At 43.7% G+C, this 21,031-nt stretch overlaps 1 protein-coding gene across 4 annotated transcripts in view; it reads right to left on the bottom strand.

Annotated features, from left to right (window-relative positions):
- LOC115168949 (MORN repeat-containing protein 1) overlaps positions 1-20,713 on the bottom strand; it is a 96,140-nt gene extending 75,427 nt beyond the window's left edge. The window contains exons 1-10 of one of the 4 annotated variants that reach the window (XM_029724508.1): positions 20,331-20,713; positions 20,116-20,187; positions 19,583-19,681; positions 18,077-18,187; positions 17,499-17,589; positions 17,091-17,178; positions 12,199-12,295; positions 3,760-3,870; positions 3,411-3,537; positions 2,467-2,675 (exon numbers count right to left, since the gene is read on the bottom strand). In XM_029724508.1, coding sequence (XP_029580368.1) covers positions 2,467-2,675; positions 3,411-3,537; positions 3,760-3,870; positions 12,199-12,295; positions 17,091-17,178; positions 17,499-17,589; positions 18,077-18,187; positions 19,583-19,681; positions 20,116-20,187; positions 20,331-20,403 — 1,078 coding nt within the window. In that variant the 5' untranslated portion in view covers positions 20,404-20,713. The remainder of the gene's footprint in view (positions 1-2,466; positions 2,676-3,410; positions 3,538-3,759; positions 3,871-12,198; positions 12,296-17,090; positions 17,179-17,498; positions 17,590-18,076; positions 18,188-19,582; positions 19,682-20,115; positions 20,188-20,330) is intronic. The other 3 variants (XM_029724504.1, XM_029724506.1, XM_029724507.1) reach the window with 3 other exon arrangements.
- Between the last annotated feature and the right edge of the window lie 318 nt (positions 20,714-21,031).

The following is a 21,031-nucleotide window of genomic DNA, read 5'->3' as shown; positions in this document are numbered from 1 at the left end:
TCCCCCCACACAGACAGCATGGTGAAGAAGGCGCAGCAGCGCCTCTTCAACCTCAGGAGGCTGAAGAAATTCGGCTTGTCACCAAAAACACTCAAACTTTTACAGATGCACAATCAAGAGCATCCTGTCGGGCTGTATCACCGCCTGGTACGGCAGCTGCTCCGCCCATAACCGTAAGGCTCACCAGAGGGTTGTGAGGTCTGCACAACGCATCACCGGGTGCAAACTACCTGCCCACCAGGACACCTACAGCACCCAATGTCACAGGAAGGCCAAAAAGATCATCAAGGACAACAACCACCCGAGCCACTGCCTGTTCACCCCGCTATCATCCAGAAGGCGAGGTCAGTACAGGTGCATCAAAGCGGGGACCGAGAGACAGAAAAACAGCTTCTATCTCAAGGCCATCAGACTGTTAAACAGCCATCACTAACATTGAGTGGCTGCTGCCAACATACTGACTCAGCTCTAGCCACTTCAATAATGGAAAAATTGATGTAATAAATGTATCACTAGCCACTTTAAACAATGCCACTTTATATAATGTTTACATACCCTACATTACTCATCTCATATGTATATACTGTGCTCTATACCATCTACTGCATCTTGCCTATGCCGTTGGGCCATCACTCATTCATATATTTGTATGTACATATTCATTCCTTTACACTTGTGTGTATAAGGTAGTTGTTGTGAAATTGTTAGGTTAGATTACTTGTTAGATATATTACTGCATGGTCGGAACTAGAAGCACACGCATTTCACTACACTCGCATTAACATCTGCTAACCATGTGTATGTGACAAAATTTGATTTGACCTCCAATTGACTCAAATTATGTCAATTAGCCTATCAGAAGCTTCTAAAGCCATGACATCATTTTCTGGAATTCTCCAAGCTGTTGAAAGGCACAGTCAACTCCGTGTCTGTAAACTTCTGACCCACTGGAATTGTGATACAGTGAATTATAAGTGAAATAATCTGTCTGTAAACAAATATTGGAAAAATTACTTGTGTGTCATGCACAAAGTAGATGTCCTAACCGACTCGCCAAAACTATAGTTTGTTAATAAAATACATTTGTGGAGTGGTTGAAAAACTAGTTTTAATGACTCCAACCTAAGTGTATGTAAACGTCCTACTTTCAACTGTATGTATATATGGGGGATTTGAAATTATGCAGACAATTACATTGATAGAAGCCACAATCTATTTGCAATATTAAAGCTGATCCACCCCCTAAAAAAAAAACTAAAAAACTACCAAGCACCCAGAACACTGACAAGAGCAATGGAGTGTACCAAACAGCACAACACAAATTAACTTAAAAACCACAACAACAATCTGTTTGGAATATCACTGATCCTCCGCCTTCTCCCTTCGACCCTCCTACACACACACACACACACACACACACACACACACACACACACACACACACACACACACACACACACACACACACACACACCCTTCTACCACTGCACTACACAATCATTAACATTCTAGACAGCGAGAGGCCTGGTCTCTCATCTCGATGAAGAGGAGCCTCTTGTGTCTTTAATGGACGCCCGTATGAAATATTTATCACCCCTACATCCTGCCTGCCAAGGTAATTGTCTCAAGAATTCTAACGGTAAGCGAGGGGCGGCGCGCTAGCTCCCGGAGTCAGGGTGATGGGATGGGCTGGTAGCATGGTGAGTGGGGTGGAACAGCAGCTTAAGGTTAAAGTGGCATTTAGCTGAGATTAATGCTGTTGATAAAATAGCGTCTGAATTGGCGTCTGAATTGCGGAGAGCCTTTTTTTAAAAGGGGGCAACTTAGATGTGATAGGTCGCATGTCGCGATGGCTTGAACAATTTAATAATCTATTGGTTAAAACAGTGTCAATGACACATGGTATGGTAGTGAGTGGATACGACAAATATGATTATTCGTGTTTGTTCACAAGCTTTTCTATAAGAAAGACAAAGTCTATCCTGTGTTTGCGATTAATTAAACAAATTAAGACATTTCGTTTTTGCTTCATCAAACACAACATTTTACTGCCAAGACCTCTGTAGCTGATTGAGATGTCTGTGAAGACTTGAAACGCTCCATAAAATGGGACCTCCCTGAGGAAAATCCTAAGCAAAGTACATTACAGCAGCCAAAACATTAAAGACATCTTTATAGGCACACATACTGGTAGAGACTCTGCTCTCCAGGCATCTCCTATAAAGAAGCCATGTTTTTTTAAAGAGAGAAAGAGAAAGCAAGAGAAATATAGAAAAATAGAGACAGAGTGAGAGAGAGAAAGAGAGAGTGAGTGAGTGAGTGAGTGAGTGAGTGAGTGAGTGAGTGAGTGAGTGAGTGAGTGAGTGAGTGTGTGTACAAATAACAGAAGGCCCAGTAAACAGCGCGAGAGAGAAATAAAGGGTGGCGTGGCGAATGACTTTCCGTGACTATCTCGCTATCCCTTACCATCCAGGTAGCTGGGGGTGCCCCCCATGAGTGGCAGCCCGTCTGATCCGCTTCCAGACTCCCACTCGCCCTCGAGAAGCAGTGGCGAGTCAGCCTGCGCTGAGCCCGATTTAGCAGCCACCGCAGCCACGGCTAGGGGGGCTGCAGTGTCTATGACCTGGCTTCCAAAGGCTCTCTCCATCAAAGGGTAGCTGACAACCTGAAAGCCACTGAGTGGGGGGAGAGAAATAGATATAAAATAGGAAGAGGGGGAGAGAGTGAGAAAAAGAGGGAGCGAGAAGAAATAGGTAGAGAGAAAGGCGTAGAAGGGGTAGAAAAAGAGTGTGACAGAGCGAGTGAATGAAAAAGAATGAAAACAGAGAGATGACACATCCGTGTAATCCACACAGCTCCCAATCTCTAGGCTATGCCAAGAGAACTAGAGACCATGCAATTCAAACACAGCACATCCTGCCAACCATGGGACAAAAAAAAGATTAACAAACATGGGCATGGCGGAAGCAGTGGAAACATGGAACTACGTTGGAATAAAGTTGCGTCATAGAAATTACACCGGAGTGGATAATGTCATTGACCTGCATAGCTCTAGAGCAGGGATAGGCAATGTCAAGGCTCGAGGACCACATCGAGACTTGGAAATTGAACAGTGACGCAAAAACAAATGTGGACCGTAAAAATGTAAAAATGCATTTGCAGAATGGAAAAAAAGGACAGTTATTTCAAAATACATTGGTCCATTCAAAAAATAATTATAATCAGCTTTTAGAAGTTCAAGTGTTGTTTCCCCAATTTATTTATATTTACTAAATTGACCGCCGGCTGTATTTAATGGGCTTGCCGGCCGCATCCACCTGTTGCCCATCCCTGCTCTTATGTTCTGATAAAGGCAGGCATCTTGGTCAGGGATACATTTTCTATTTAATTATTTGATTGGCATATCCTACAATGGTGTGGGGATGGGTGTTTCCTTGATGTCTTCCATCATCTTCAGCAGGCTCGCTGGAGTTGTTGACAGGGAGAGACCACAGAGTCTGATAGCAGTGGATATTTGTAAGACTCTGCCATTTTCACCTGGAAATAGAAGAGATTGTACATGGTTTACAGTTCACGGTTTACAGTTCACACTTCTCAATCAGATGTACACATTGTATTTTTTAAAACTGCATTTTTGTGTAACAGTCAGTTTAGAATTTTCCTCAATTTACTGAATTGAAATTGACCCAATCCCCAACCCTGGTAACCGTAAAGTAAACTCTTGTGATATTCCTATCTGGCGTCCATTTTGTGTCTCACCCGTTGCCTTCTCTCCCACCTCCGTCTGCAGTTGCACTTCCACACAAAATGGAGTCTCTTGGAAGACCTCCAAGACATCTCCTCCCTCTATTACAACTTTCGAAGCGCCACCTGCCGTGGTATACAAATGGGCTTCAATGAATAATCAAGGCCATTCAGTTTTCCATGCACCACATCACCAAAGAGACTTCTTTTCAATACCACTCGACATCCAAAACCACGCTCTCATTAAAACCCCTTGATCGGAGCTACGCTGAGACAGGTCAACGTGTTAGTGTATAACAAAAGGAAACTAGCTCTCTCGCTCTTTCTCTCGCTCTCTCCCCTCACTCTCTAGTTTGAGTAAACTATTTTTCTTTCTCTCCCTCTGTTGGTTTCTCTCTCTCCCCTTCTCCTCTCTCTCTCTGCCCTCAGTAGGATAGGTAATTAGCATATGTCACTGTTCTGAGTCGTCTCGAAGCGCCTGCCAGGTCCCACCTCATGAATAGATCCCCAACTACATCCCATCCCCACCCATTAGTTGGCATGCAGATCAGACGACTCCATTAACAAACCTTGTCATGTCATGTCAAGGAAGTCATCACGCCACGTCATGTACACTCATGTACCGCCGCTTCAAATCTACCAAGAACAAAAACAGACGCCAAAAGTCGAAGAGCTGGGCCTGTATTCAGAAAGCATCTCGAAGTAGGAGTGCTTATCTAGGAACAGCGTTGCCTTGCCACAGTCGTGATCATAATGAACACGATTACATGGGCCTGATCCTAGATCAGCACTCTGAGACGTTATTAATATGGGCCCAAGAAGTTGTGTGTGGTGCATTGCCATGCAGGACGGTACACTGGCTTAGCATTCAGTAGTGGGCAGCACTCAGAAATCAGAAATCTGCCATCTCCTAGTGCCAAGAAGCACTGTGTGTTCTATCCACGATGGGCATTAGCATTCAACGCAGGGCGCGATGCATAGTAGTCTTATGATTGGAGATGATCACCCCTGTGTTGGGCACCTGGTGAAAACAACGGGCAGAGAAGAGTGGTAGATCAATAACGTTGGAAGCGATGGCTCCTCGTTGACAGCAGGCATTACCGAGAAGAGTAAACAGATGCCACAATCTTCAGAATCCTAATCGGAGCAATTTACACCCTTGTCAGCTCAGTGCTGGTTCAAATGAATCAGGCGTAAGTAACCTGCCTCCTCCAACATGTGCATGTACACATGCACGCACACACACACAGGAAATCCCCCGATGGGAGTGATCCCCCCCACCTTCACTCCACACCTGCCTCACCCTGAGCAGCAGCAGCCTGCCAAGGAGAGGAGACGTCAAGCCTGCTTGAAAAAAAACAGCTACCTAGAGCTGGTCTGAGCAGTTGGCTGGATATTCCCTCACCCGCTAGTCCTTAATGCTGATTGGTTCTACCCACTATAGTGCTGTCCGGTTAGAACGGGTGTTGAGGCCCATTACTGCAACTTGGTCACCACACACACACACACACACACACACACACACACACACACACACACACACACACACACACACACACACACACACACACACACACACACACACACTGCTGCTTCCATTTGAAGATGTTTTATATGCATGGTATGTGGTGGTGACCAAGTTACAGTAATGGGCCTCAACATTGCGTTCTAACAGGGAAAGGCAGAGTAAAACAATCATTAGGATCCATTTCTAAGAGACCACTGAGATAAATATACATCATGCAATAGTAAAAGGTGGACTCTACATAATTAAGAATGCAATAACAATATGTGCAAACAGAAAGCATGATGTTCTAACAAGGACTGCTATAGTATAACATTCACACATCAGCGATGTAAACTTATTGCCAGTGAGGGGGAGAGAACTGAGCCTAGGGTTATTAAGATTTATGGTTCTCTCTCAGGCCTGGCTACAGATGTTCATCTGATGGCTTGGCCTACTGCACATGTGCTAGAGCACGAGAGCAGGCTGGATAGGGTCGGAAAGCTGCAGACACTATGCAACGGCAGCCTGCTAACAGTACCATAAAAAAAAAACCGATAGAAATCACTGAGGTATGCATGTGATATAGACACTACAAATATAACAGTTAATGGCCACTTAACACAGGTAGCAATGCAGTAGGCAAATGATAATATGGAAATACAAAAAGGCATGCATGAACAAACAATAGCACTAGCATTAGCTATAAGCAAAGCATGACAAAACAAACTCTCAAACCTAACAACTCGGCCTAATCCTGCTAGGGTCAGACATTGCACACACCAACATACACTAGATGACCAAATGTATGTGGACACCTGCTCGTCAAACATCTCATTCCAAAATCATGGCCATTAATATGGAGTTTGTCCCCTCTTTGCTGCTATAACAGTCTGATAATAAATAGTCCCCACTAGCTGGCCTCCGCCCAGTACCCTGCCCTGAACTTTAGTCACTGTTACTAGGCAGCTATCACCTGGCACTCAACCCTACACCTTAGAGACTGCTGCCCTACATAGTCATGAACACTGGTCACTTTAATAATGTTTACATACTGTTTAACCCACTGCATACAGTGGCAAGAAAAAGTATGAGAACCCTTTGGAAATACCTGGATTTCTGCATAAATTGGTCATTAAATTTGATCTGATCTTCATCTAGGTCACAACAATAGGCACAAACAATTATAAGTGTTCATGTCTTTATTGAACAAACCGTGTAAACATTCACAGTGCAGGGTGGGAAAAGTATGTGAACCCTTGGATTTAATAACTGGTTGACCCTCCTTTGGCAGCAATAACCTCAGCCAAACGTTTTCTGTAGATGCGGATCAGACCTGCACAACGGTAAGGAGGAATTTTGCACCATTCCTCTTTACAAAACTGTTTCAGTTCAGCAATATTCTTGGGATGTCTGGTGTGAACTATTCTCTTGAGGTCATGCCACAGCATCTCAATCGGGTTGAGGTCAGGACTCTGACTGGGCCACTCCAGAAGGCGTATTTTCTTCTGTTGAAGCCATTCTGTTATTGATTTACTTCTGCGTTTTGGGTCGTTGTCCTGTTGCGTCACCCAACTTCTGTTGAGCTTCAATTGGTGGACAGATAGCCTAACATTCTCCTGCAAAATGTCTTGATAAACTTGGGAATTCTTTTTTCTGTCTATTAGAGCAAGCTGTCCAGGCCCTGAGGCAGAAAAGTAGCCCCAAACCATGATGCTTCCTCCACCATACTTTACAGTTGGGATGAGGTTTTGATGTTGGTGTGCTGTGCCTTTTTTTCTCCACCCATAGTGTTGTGTGTTCCTTCCAAACAACTCAACTGTAGTTTAATCTGTCCACAGAATATTTTGCCAGTAGCGCTGTGGAACATGCAGGTGCACTTTTGCAAACTTCAGACGTGCAGTAATGCTTTTTCTGGACAACAGTGTCTTCTTCCGTGGTATCCTCCCATGAACACCATTCTTGTTTAGTGTTTTATGTATCGTAGACCCATCAACCGAGATGTTAGCATCTTCCAGAGATTTCTGTAAGTCTTTAACTGACACTCTAGGATTCTTCTTAACCTCATTGAGCATGCTGCGCTGTGCTCTTGCAGTCATCTTCGCAGGACGGCCACTCCTAGGGACAGTAGCAACAGTGCTGAACTTTCTCCATTTATAGACAATTTGTCTTACCGTGGACTGATGAACATCAAGGCTTTTAGAGATACTTTTGTAACCCTTTCCAGCTTTATGCAAGTCAACAATTCTTAATCTCAGGTCTTCTGAGATCTTTTGTTCGAGGTATGGTTCACATCAAGTAATGCTTCTTGTGAATAGCAAACTCAAATTTTTTGAGTGTTTTTTTATAGGGCAAGGCAGCTCTAACCAACATCTCCAATCTCGTCTCATTGATTGGACTCCAGGCTCCATTTAGCTTTTAGAGAAGTGTGTGGTGCTCCCGATGTTCTGGTAGATATGGAGTATGCTCCAACCGGGAGGGCCTGGAGTGACGTCAATCTGGTGAGTAGCTAGGCTACCTTGGGATATAGTGGAAGTCCCAACAGTACCGTGGAGATGAACGCTGAGGCCGGGGGCCCCGGTGTAGTGTTTCTCAGGGGAGTAGCCTAGCCAACTCAGGGAGTAGAGGCGGTGATGGTGCTCCCGTGGCGTTGACGATGGTTCTAAGTGGGGCGGGGGGGGGGGGGGGGGGGGGGGGGGGTAGTCAGGAGATTAGTGGCGGTGATCCCGCGGTGGTGACTCTTCCCTCTCATAGAGCAGCTCCTCACAGTCTCTCTGCATCCCCCAACTGGAGAGGGTGTGATCACTCCACTCAATGATCAATGAGGAGGCCTGATGCAGGGCTTGTAGTATTTTGGATGAAAGAGGGGTGTAAGGCCTCGCAGTTCATCCCCCTCAGGTGCGTGACGGCTTCTTGTGGCAGTATGGGCTGAGGTGGGTGGTGACAGGTGTCTCGTGGTGAGACGCACAAAGTCCTCTTCGGGGTACCTCAACATCAAAACTATAGCAGGTCAGAATCCAGCTATATAAAGGACCATGAAAAACACAGTTGGATGCTAAATCAGGCTCTAAGGACCATGAAAAATGGCTAGCTGGAGCTCGTCTTAGCGGTCAGCTGTGAATGCCCTTACCCGCTAGTACACTTGAACTGATTCACTAAAATCTGCTCACGGTTAGAACGTGATGTTGAGGCCCCTTACAGTAACTTGGTCACCACCACACACACACTCACGCGGACACCGGTAGCAATGCAGTCGGCTAATGATAATATGGCAATACAAAAAGGCATACATGAACAAACAAGAGGGCCAGCCTTTTTTACAATGCTTAAGTTCCAGATCCCTACCTGCATGCTTTCCAGAGGAATGCCATTTCCTCTCAGCCTCAGAGGATGTGGGCGGAGAGGAGCGGAGCGTGTGTAGATTGGCTGGATTTTCAAAAAATTTGAGATTTGGCCTTCTCTCTCGCTCCGGTCCCACTCAGCCACCAGCTTTGGTCATGCTTGGCCCAGCATTTTTCATTTCCTTCATCATTGTTCTTTTAATTATGCCTGTTCTGATGTATTTATTTAGCCTACCACACCACTAATGCGCAGAGATGTTGATATGAATCGACCAAGAAATAGGTCACACAGCCTATGTAATTGATAGCAAGACAACGAATGAGTGCATTCCGCAGCTCCAGAACTGTATAAAAGAGGAGTCTAAGTTTGTAACGGTGCTAAAGTTTTCTATAAACTGTCAAATGTAAACACAACAGAGCCACAGTGAAAACTGAAGTATCTGATCATTAATAGATTAGAGAAAAAGCAAGTAGTTGTTGAAGTGTTGAAGCTTCTTACGATAGTCACAAAAGTGTTTGTTAAATAATTTTTTTACATTTATTTAAAAGTGCCAGTTTTTTTCTGTGAGTGGTGATTGATTTTTTAGCAGAGCAGGAGAAAGGCCGTTGAGCCCCGTAGCGGTGTGCAAAGACCGCTCCATAAACGATGAGTGGGTTTTCCTACCGCTCAACTCTGCTCACATGCTCTGCTCCCCCCCATCACTCACCCCACCCCCCCCCTCTCCTAGTCCCAGTCCAACACCTGTCCAGGGTCTTGCAACTAGCCCAACACCGACCAGAGGGGGATCAACCTGTGGATGTCTGCAGCAGGCAGGACTATGGAATGTCTTAAAACATCAGTAGGCACTAGTAGGCACACTCAATACGAATCCCTCCCTCCTCCCTCAGCCAGTTAACCACTCAGCCAGTCAGCCACAGAGAAAAAAGAAAAAGGGCTGAGCCTAACTAGACGTATTACTGTATACATTCTTGGGTGTGTTTCCGGAGGGTCGCTTCGATGTAGCTCATAGTGACGAAGGCAAAAGTATTTTCTACATTATGTATTTATAGCTAAACTTTCTGTAACGTTCCGCCTTCCTAAATAAGCCTCAGGTTTGATCTGTGACAATGACAATGTGATCCACTCCACAGTCTGAGTGGTGTGTAATATGGTGGTTTGTGAAATGGCTGAGGACAGAGTAACCATTAGGAGGACGCTTTATTTATTGAAGTACGAATATGAAGGATGCAGAGCGTCGAGATGTAACAATGGTATAGTTATAGTTGTCATCGAAAAACCAATCAGGAGACGCACATCATCATGGACGCTCCTTAGATATTTCTGGATGGAAAAATGTTGCTGTGCATGCCTGACGATGTCCATGACAACAGCACACATCCCAGGATTTTGTTATGGCAAGGAATAGACTGATCATAATTCAAGGCCAAAAACCAGCTAAATCAATGACCTACTCAGTCTACTGTACAAGGTGCAGTGTATGGTCGACAGGCTCGTGTCTGTCATGTACGGGATAGGTTAGCCTAGGTAGGTAACATACTGTTCCTGCTTTGTCGCTGGCTATCCCAAATGGCACCCTATTCCCTATATAGTGCACTACTTTTCACCAGAGCCCGCACTAAAAACAACAGCCGAAAATCTGGTGTTTCTATTTCAAACGGTTTTGTTATATTTCAGTCTTTTGTGATGTACAGTGAACAAAAATATAAATGCAACATGTAAAGTGTTGGTCCCATGTTTCATGAGCTGAAATAAAAGATCCCAGAAAAAGCTTATTCTCTCAAATGTTGTGCACACATTTGTTTACATTACTGTTTGTGAGCATTTCTCCTTTCCCAAGAAAATCCATCCACATGACAGGTTTGGCATATCAAGAAGCTGATTAAACCTTGTGCTGGGGACAATAAAAGGCCACTAAAATGTGCAGTTTTGTCACAACACAATGCCAAGATGTCTCAAGCTTTGATGGATCGTGCAATTGGCATGCTGACTGCAGGAATGTCCACCAGAGCTGTTTCTAGAGATTGTAATGTTCATTTCTCCACCCTAAGCCGCTCCAATGTCGTTTTAGAGAATTCAAAATGACGTCCAACTGGCCTCACAACCGCAGAAGCACATGTAACCCAGTCCAGGACCTCCACATCCAGCTTCTTCACCTGCGGGACCATCTGACACCAGCCACCCGGACAGCTGATATAACTGTGGGTTTGCACAACCGAAGAATTTCTGCACAAACTGCTAGAAACCGTCTCAGGGAAGCTCATCTGCGTGCTCATCGTCCTCACCAGGGTCTTGACCTGACTGCAGTTCGGTGTCGTAACCGACTTCAATGGGGAAGTGCTCACCTTCGATGGTCACTGGTACGCTGGAGAAGTGTGCTCTTCGTGGATGAATCCCGGTTTCAACTGTACCGGGCAGATGGCAGACAGCATGTATGGTGCCATGTTGGCGAGCGGTTTGCTGATGTCAATGTTGTGAACAGAGTGCCTGCCCTATGGTGGCGTCAGGGTTATGGTATGGGCAGGCATAGGCTACGGACAACGAACACAATTGCATTTTATCAATGGCAATTTGAATGCAGCGATACCGTGAGGAGATCCTGAGGCCCAGTGTCGTGCAATTCATCTGCCGCCATCACCTCATGTTTCAGCATGATAATGCACAGTCCCATGTTGCAAGGATCTGTACACAATTCCTGGAAGCTGAAAATGTCCCAGTTCTTCCATGGCCTGCATGCTCATCAGACAGGACACCCATTGAGCATGTTTGGGATGCTCTGGATCAACGTGTACGACAGCGTGTTCAAGGTTACGCCAATTTTCAGCAACTTCGCACAGCCATTGAAGAGGAGTGGGACAACATTCCACAGGCCACAATCAACAGCCTGATCAACTCTATGCGAAGGAGATGTGTTGCGCTGCATGAGGCAAATCGTGGTCACACCAGATACTGACTGGTTTTCTGATCCACGCCCCTACTTTTTTATTTAGATATCCGTGACCAACAGATGCATATCTGTATTCTCAGTCATATGAAATCCATAGATAAGGGGCTAATGAATTTATTTAAATTGACTGATTTCCTTATATGAACTGTAAGTCTTTGAAATTGTTGCGTTTATATTTTTGTTCAGTGTATATTAAGTGTAATATTGGGATGCAAACTCAAAATTGAATACACTCTATATCTGACATGGTACAGATGTCTTCTTTTTTAAAGCCCATAACCATGTGTGTGAGGTATATACTTTTGATTCAAAGTAGACTTGTTTAAAACAACCAAGAAATACTGTGTGACCCTGATTTAGCCCACTGCAGTAAAAGGTTAAATTTGCATCCCAAATGGCACCCTATGCCCTTTTAAGTGCACTACTTTTGACCAGGGCCCATAGTGTTATTGTCAAAAGTAGTGCACTAAATAGGGAATAATCTGGGATGCAGCCACTGTCTTCTTGGACTGGGCCAGAGCCATTAGTCTAGTCTTGTTAAAAGGCCAATAAGCTCTCACCCTTTAGGGGTAGAGTCTAGGGGTTGATTTGGGACTTGGAAAACCTCCTGACACCCAGGCTGTGTGTGTGAATATGTTTGTAGGTATATTGCGGTCCTACTTACCTAGCGGTCTGCCGTTGGTCCACACCCCCTCATAGATAATCCCAGAACAGTGGATCATGGTCCCCTGGCCGTTGAAGAGGTTATTACGCCATTGGCCCTTTTAAGGAGATTGTATTTTAGGTTTGAGGCATCATATTTATACTACTGTACTATTCTTAGTATACAACTCGTTAAGAAACAAGGAAGACGTACATCAGGAGACGCTGAAAGCAATACCTCTGAGATAAGAGGGGAGGAGTGTGTGTGTGTGTGTGTGTGTGTGTGTGTGTGTGTGTGTGTGTGCATGCAGGTGCGTGTGTGTATGTGTGTGTGTGTGTGTGCATGCGCATGTGAGAGAGAGAGAGACAGAGGGGGGAGAGTGAGTGAGAGAAAGAAAGTAAGAGAGCGAGAGAGAGTGGGCGAGAGAGAGTGGGGGAAAGGGAGACAGAGAAAGAGTGTCAAAGTCAAACAAATTCAGGGGGATCAATGCACAGACTTTGCCTGGCAGATCCAAGGGAGCTCCAGACTCAAAGCTCTCGAACACTACTTCAAAGTGGTGACACGTCCATTAGAATTTCTAATTCTGATCGCATCGACAGGCCTAAGGCTATGGCACAGGCATAAATGTGCAGAGAAAAACTAGGCCACTGCTCAGTGAGAGACAGCGAGAGAGAGAGACAGAGAGACTACCATGGGTATTCTACAGTATGCACCATTTCCTTTAATAAACCTAAAGAAAATAAATCACGATTTACATCAATCATAACCTTTGAATGTCTTGAGGCCTTGAGAGGTGTTGTAGATAGAAAGTTGTTCAACAGGATACAGTAAAGAAATAAAGCTGTAATTGCTGCTGGACCATGTTCAGTGGGAATTTTGATGACCTACAGTACCAAGGGGAAGAACTAGAGGTTTGACTGCAACCTTTGTGTCTTTTGGACAACCGTCACATATATCAATGAGTTCATGTTGGTGAACTACGTTGTTCGTTATCTTTGTAAATGAAAAATGATCTTCACCCCTATGCTTTCAGTTGACAGCATATAGGCTAGATCATTTCAAAGCACATAATATTTCCACATTCATAATCATCAATAATCAGACTTTTCATGTCATAGGTGAAATCGACTTGGATTATGGCGTCATCTGCTTAGGCAGTCTCTCTCTCTTCCTCTCTCTCTCTCTCTGGTTGGAAGTTTAGTGCTGGCTTAGCGCAGCTGTCAAGAAGCTGTGTGGTGAATAGTCAATACTTGTCTTTCCTGGGTCTCTACCCCCCCTGGCTCCCCATAGCCACAGCCTGCTGCCAGTTCTAAATCAATGAGTCCTGCAACTCATTACAAAGTTCAAGTTCAGGTCACAGAGGAGAGATATGTTTCCTTTAGATTTTAATAGAAACACTGGATCGAGGGTTAGGTGGGGGTAAATATCCAAACAACTGTAGTTGTGTTTACTGTGAATGTAGGTAGTTACTGTAGGGTACAGGGCTATTTTCACTGTACACATTTTAAACAAACTATTCAATTGTTTCAATAAAACGTATATACAGTGCTTTCTGAAAGTATTCAGACCCCTTGAATTTTCCACATTTTGCTACCTTACAGCCTTATTCTAAAATAGTTTAAATTGTTTTTTTGTCCCCTGTTCAATCTACACACAATACCCCATAATGACGAAGCAAAAACAGGTTTTTCGAACTTTTAGCACATTTTTTGCACCTTTGGCAGCGATTACAGCCTCAAGTCTTCATGGGTAAGACGCTACAAGCTTGGCACACCTGTACTTGGGGAGTTTCTCCCATTTTTCTCTGCAGATCCTCTCAAGCTCTGTCAGGTTGGATGGGGAGCTTCGCTGCACAGCTATTTTCAGGTCTCTCCAGAGATGTTCGATCGGGTTCAAGTCTGGGCCACTCAAGGACATTGAGACCTGTCCCGATGCCACTCCTGCATTACCTTGGCTGTGTGCTTAAGGTCATAGTCCTGTTGGAAGGTGAACCTTCACGCCAGTCTGAAAACCTGCTCCAGGGCGCTCAGGACTTCATAAAGGATCTCTCTGTACTTTGCTCCGTTCATCTTTCACTCGATCATGACTCCCAGTCCCTGCCGCTGAAAAACATCCCCACAGCATGATGCTGCCACCATCATGCTTCATTGTAGGGATGGTGCCAGGTTTCCTCCAGATGTAACGCTTGTCATTCAGACCAAAGAGTACAATCTTGGTTTCATCAGACCAGAGAATCTTGTTTCTTATGGTCAGAGTCCTTTAGGGACCAGCAAACTCCAAGAAGGCTGTCATGTGCCTTTTACTGAGGAGTGCCTTCCATCTAGCCACTCTACCATAGAGGCCTGATTAGTGGAGTTCTGTAGAGATGGTTGTCCTCCTGGAAGGTTCTCCCATCTCCACAGTTGGCCTTGCGCTTCAACGCTAGTTGTTGTTCTGGAAATTGAGCCACTACGCTATTTACTTTCTGAATCTACGTCATATCGCCAAGTCTACCATTAAACCCTCATACCTGCTGTCTCATTTGACCTAGAGACTTGAAACTTCGTATGTAGGTGTCTTTACTCATGCTGAACATATTTTCCGAAAGGTCCGTCAGGTTTGATTTTCCTCCATCTTGGCCATTTTTGAAAATCTTTCAAAAACAAATTGTCATGAGCCATAAGTCCAAATTCGGTATGTATGCCCATGGTACATATTTTTTTTTTTTATAAGATTTTATTTTATAAACAATACAAAATATACACATACAAACGACAACATCATCACACCCCCATCTCCAGCGCCCGCATCACTTTCCGCCACACGGCCCGAAACTGCACCATTTTGTTTCTCTTCATGGTACATATCGTAACTTACTTTGAAAAAAGCTAAGGGATTGGATAAGAGTTATTGATAAATCAGAAAATCTGATTTTACGTGTGCATTTAAATCCTTTGTAAATCCACTTCACAATGGCCTATCAACTTTTTAGGGTCAACAGCGACATTACCATAATGAGCCATGTTAAGTTTGGCATTGATTTCTTAAAAAAATAAGGAAACTATTAACAATTCACTTTGACTATGTAACACTAATGCTGAAAATAATCAAACTTTTTTTTCTCAAGGACTGAAAGTCAGATTCACTTCAAATTTGGTCTTTAGACGCATCACAATAGTCCCTAAAGAGTTTGAGAAAATAGCGTTGATGCATTCAAAGATGGCCACACTATACCAGTAGATCAAGGTTTCCAAACTCGGTCCTCGGGACACCAAGGGGTGCACATTTAGGTTTTTGCCCTAGCACTACACAGCTGATTCAAATAATCAACTAATCAAGTTTGATCATTTTAATCAGCTGTGTAGTGTTAGGGCAAAAACTAAAATGTGCACCCCTTGGGGTCCCGAGGACCGAGTTGGGAAAACGCTGCAGTAGATGCATATTAGCACATAGGCTAGAGATGTCATTGGCACCAGTGGCACTATAGGATACAATTGCTCTCGAGAACCCAAGGCATTAACAAGGAATTCTGCCTTATCCCAAGGGTTCTCAGCTATAAACACCGCTTACCAGTGTGGACTACAATCCCGACGCTCTGTTTTAACATTTAGAAATGTCAATAATCATAGATTGCGATATGGTTTTTGAAACATTTTACCTTTATAGAGAGATAGCTCTTTCCTATCAGCGAGAAAGAATCTTTAAAATAAAAAAATATACACTTACTGTAGCAGGTTTGCACAGATCAATACGGCTGTGTGTGGCTCCAGTGATTAACTACACTTCCATTACACTTCCCAGTTACGCTTACACACAGGTGTTCAAGCACGCTAGATAGCTAATTAGCACAGTTGGTCGCCTCTGTCTTCTGTCTGACTTCCGTAAACAAGCACGGTAACATGGAGATATGGCCGTGTAGGAACCCTAACCCTATAAAGTTGTGCTGTAATTTAACTGCGTGTTAACGTTCAGACCAAGCATCGGGGCTCTTAAACTTCCCTTGCCAGAAGAAACCTTAATGAATCCTTAAATGAATAGATGCTGGAGGTGCAGTAGTTAGTGTCTATGAATGAGCTAAGGATATTAGAGCAATAACTACTGATCAAGTGGGCTTTGTCTCTTGCAAATGAATGTTAGATTTAAATTATGCAGATGAACAATGTGAAATATCGTGATTAGTATATTTGTATAATCACATACTGTTGCCCTATTATGTGGTCTGAACGTAATGAAATGTGTATATTTTATTTGGCAAAATTACAAACCGGAAGTCCTGCCGCTTGTGCAGTCAGCGTATTTAAGAAGTGTTTTGAAGCGCTGATGTACTTTAAAATGACTAAAACCAAATTTAAACTGTGTAGAAATGATACTGGACTTACAATCATACATTTTCTTGACTGTGTTCAGCTTGCAAATAATCACTGAAATGAAAGCTAGACAGTCAAGGAGCATCGACATTTTCCAAAAGGATTGCACATTTGCACATTTTCACAGCTAGGAAATATAACACATTTTCAGTGTGGCCCTCCGGACTTCGTTGAAGACCAAATGCGGCCCCCGGGGCAAAATTTGTTTGACACTCCTGTCCTAGGATGTAGTGCAAATTACGGCATGCTTGACATACTATCTGCTCCTAAGTAGAAATACAATGGTGACCCGCAGTGGCAATTTGGATGAACAGCAGCTAAATATATGTTCTAATTATGAGGTGCTCAAAACAGCAACGTGTTTATTTGTGGCCAGCTTGAGGACAAATCAAATCTTATTTTTGGGAATAAAAGTTTGAGGACGAGAATAGTACACCCCAATAAAAACTGTCATCTGGACATTATATCACATCGAAGAAAGAAAAATAAACCACGCATGTATCAATCATTTGATTTGACTGAACATACATGCATTGTGAAGAAATTGAAATCAAAATGGACACCCACCTCGTACACTGATCCATCCCCAAAGCGCATCACTCCGTGGCCTTGTTGTTGGTCCAGAAGCCAACCTCCTTCATATTGATCCCCATTCCTGTCAAATTAAGCAAAGTTCATCTCGAGTTCATCTGAACAACAACCGGACATTGGTTTCCAACAGGATGGCTCATTGGGTTTGGCATACTTCTGTCCATGAACATGTTTAAACTTAATCTGGGTATGTTTTCAGTTTGAAACAACTTTGTCCAGCCTATAGGGTTCAAATTTCCAGTGTGATGAAAATTGCATAATCTAATGAATAATCTTGACTGGTATGAACAACATTTAGTACTTGCAATACATTCTTGAGACAGTAATATCTAACTCAGAAATCTGGTCATTTGCAACGTAATCAAGAGAGGGACAACGTTGTACCTGTAATGCATTTGTCCTTCACCATGCCGCTTGTTTTGATGAAATGATCCCTCGTATGTTTGTTCATCCTTATCCACCAGAAACCCATTGCCTGGATGATATAAATATAATTGAATGACACAATCTTGACATTTGACTTCACATATCAAGGTCAGACAGAAGTCCTGGCTACATCTGAAATGGTACAGTGCTGTTGGTGCTGTCATTCTGTTACCAAACGTTGCATCTGCACTGTTCTTCAAGTAAACGTGTTTTTGTAAAATTGTCAGTGGAAATTGTTAAGTCGTCCTTGTTCACATAGTTGTATGGTTTGTTTAACTTTGCAATCATTTGTTTTTGTTTGGCATACATTTTAAAGTGAAAAATCTGAGTCTCAGCATCACTCTGTTACAATGGCATTTTCCTGCACCACATAAAGGTGCCATTGCAGACACACCCAGAGAAGTCCTATAGATATTTTCCTTTACGCTGCAGTAGATGCATATTAGCACATAGGCTAATATGTCAAAATATGCAAAAAATACTTTGCTTCCGGTGCAGGACATGTATTTTTGGGATATAGGTCTAGTATTACCCACCATCTCGGAGTCCGTAGGAGAACTCTCCCTCGTATCTCTCTCCATTGCCTTTCTGCATCACACCATAGCCATGAAGCTCCCCTCCACTGAACTGGCCAGAATAGGATACACCTGAGAGATTCATAAATACTTTGTTCATTAAAACTACTTGATATTACATTTTAGGCTACAATTCTGATGCTTTATACAGTCTTCTAGCACTGAATTCTTATAAAATTTAGGAAGTGGACTGACCAGAGTGTATGTGTGTACCACACACACACACACACACACACAAATGGATAAAAGTATGTGGACACCTGCTTGTCGAATATCTCATTCCAAAATCATGGGCATTAATATGGCGTTGGTCCCCCTTTGCTGCTATAACAGCCTCCACTCTTCTGGGAAGGCTTTCTACTAGATGTTGGAACATTTCTGCGGGGAATTGCTTCCATTCAGCCACAAGAGCATTAATGAGGTCAGGCACTGATGTTGGGCGATTAGGCCTGGCTCTTAGTCAGCGTTCCAATTCATCCCAAAGGTGATCGATGGGGTTCAGGTCAGTGCAGGCCAGTCAAGCTCTTCCACAACTATCTCGACAAACCATTTCTGTATGGACCTCGCTTTGTGCAGTTGGGCATTGTCATGCTGAAACAGGGAAGGGCTTTCCCCAAACTGTTGCCACAAAGTTGGAAGAACAGAATGGTCTAGAATGTCATTGTATGCTGAAGCATTAAGATTCCCCTTCACTGGAACTAAGGGGCCTAGCCCGAACCATGAAAAACAACCCCAGACCATTATTGCTCCTCCACCAAACTTTACAGTTGGCACTATGCATTCGGGCAGGTAGAGTTCTCCTGGCATCCGCCAAACCCAGATATGTCAGTTGTACTGCCAGATGGTGAAGCGTGATTCATCACTCCAGAGAACATGTTTCCACATGTCCAATGGCAGCGAGCTTTGCGCATGGTGATCTTAGGCTTGTGTGCAGCTGCAGTTTGGAAATCGGCAGTGAGTGTTGCAACCGAGGACAGACAATTTTTACAGGCTTCAGCACTCGGCAGTCCCGTTCTGTGAGCTTGTGTGGCCTACCACTTCGCGGCTGAGCCGTTGTTGCTCCTAGATGTTTCCATTTCACAATAACAGCACTTACAGTCGACCCAGGCAGATCTCGCAGGGAAGAAATTTGACGAACTGACTTGTTGGAAAGGTGGCATCCAATGGCAGTGCCACATTGAAAGTCACTGAGCTCTTCTACTGCCAATGTTTGTCTATGGAGACTGCATGGCTGTGTGCTCAATTTTATACACTGGTCAGCATGGGGTGTGGCTGAAATAGCCAAACCCACAAATTTGAAGGGGTGTCCATATACTTTTGGCCATGTAGTGTATATTTGGCTCTGGAACTGACTAACCTAGGTGAGTGCTAGCTTCGATTCAACCAAGAGAGTTTTTACTGTTCAAGAGAATCCAGCACAATGTGAAAACTCTCTTGGTTCCATCGAAGCTAGGTGAGTGCGTGTACCTGTTTTTGCCCAGAACCTTGACCCATTCCCCTCTATTTCCCCACGAGCAAACTCTCCCTCGTAGTAACTTCCATCTTTCATCAAGAGTTTTCCATGCCCTGGATAAAAAAGTTGGAGTTTCATTCAAGTGCATAGCCTAGCCTAGCTTCAATGCAACCAATAGAGTTTACACATACTTTTTTACCTCCATCACAATGTAAAAACTCTGTAAAAACGATCTTGTTTGCATCAAAGCAAAGCCTGACATGCCGATGCTTTCCCTCCCTTATACAACATTATATAATTGTGTTTGATTAGCTATGTCAAACGGCGATTAGCTAGATAGCATAGCCTAAACATATAGTTTGCATATCATAATATAACAAGCAAACATGGTAGCAAAGTCTAGACATAAGGTTCAGCTATGTTTTTCATTTATTGTTGTTTCTCATATCATCAGCAATCATATTGTCAGCAACATAGCCAAGTGTAACCTTCTGCTATTACCAAAAGAACGTAGTTAGTTACTACCAAAGACATAGGGCATACACACCATGTTTTTCGCCCTTAGTCCACTCTCCCTCATAGCGAAAAAAGCTGTTTGGATACACATACACGCCAAACCCTGCATGGTGGTGGGGATAGATAGACAGATTCACGCACATGCTGATAATACGCTTTTTATAGCAAATATTTGACGGGTTGTCATTACTTAAATCGTGAAGAAAATCATAAGTGTTATTTTGAGCGTATACTGTCTAAACTTACCGTTCCGGGTAAGATTGTTTACTTCTCCGACATAGTAGCGAGAGTTTCTTATTTGTTTTTTGACAGCAGCCATCTTGCTTGGGAAATGCGTCCTTAGCAACAGTCATCTCTGGCGGGGCAGGGCTCAAGCATAAATTAAAGGGCACTTTCAACACAACTGGGCTTCGGGGGGAAAAAACGAGATCAAATCATGACATAAGTGCTCTTCATGTCGGAAATGTTGACCTTTAGAAAGATGTTGAATTCCAAGTTGGATGACAATTCTAAAGATGTTTCCCAGTTGGAGCTCGTTTCTGAGTTCCCAGTTGTCTTGGACGCACTGGAGTCGGAAGTCGAAGATTTCAGATTTCCCAGTTGTTTTGAACGCAGCAACAGTCCACAGACGCTAACACGCGGTAGTCTGGCTTCCAATTTTGTGACATAGCTACCAAACGTGCATCTCCCCAATAAGGCGGCTCCAGCACGAAATAACAACACAAATACAGGTAGCCTAGTCAAGTAATTAACATCCAATCACATTAACCATTACTCTCTCACGGGAATTCCACTAACAGTCCGTAAGTAGCTAAACGTAGCTGCTGCTCATGTTGGTATCTGTACCGATGGCGCAAAAGCCATGACAGGGAGACAGTGGAGTGGTAATGCTTGCTCCCAATGCCACTTGGGTACACTGCAGCATCCACCGATAGGTTCTTGCTGCC

This window comes from Salmo trutta, chromosome 30, assembly GCF_901001165.1.
Source record: "Salmo trutta chromosome 30, fSalTru1.1, whole genome shotgun sequence".
Lineage (NCBI taxonomy): Eukaryota > Metazoa > Chordata > Actinopteri > Salmoniformes > Salmonidae > Salmo > Salmo trutta.
The sequence above is the reverse complement of the archived record's forward strand: the minus strand, read 5'-3'. Positions and strand labels throughout refer to the sequence as shown.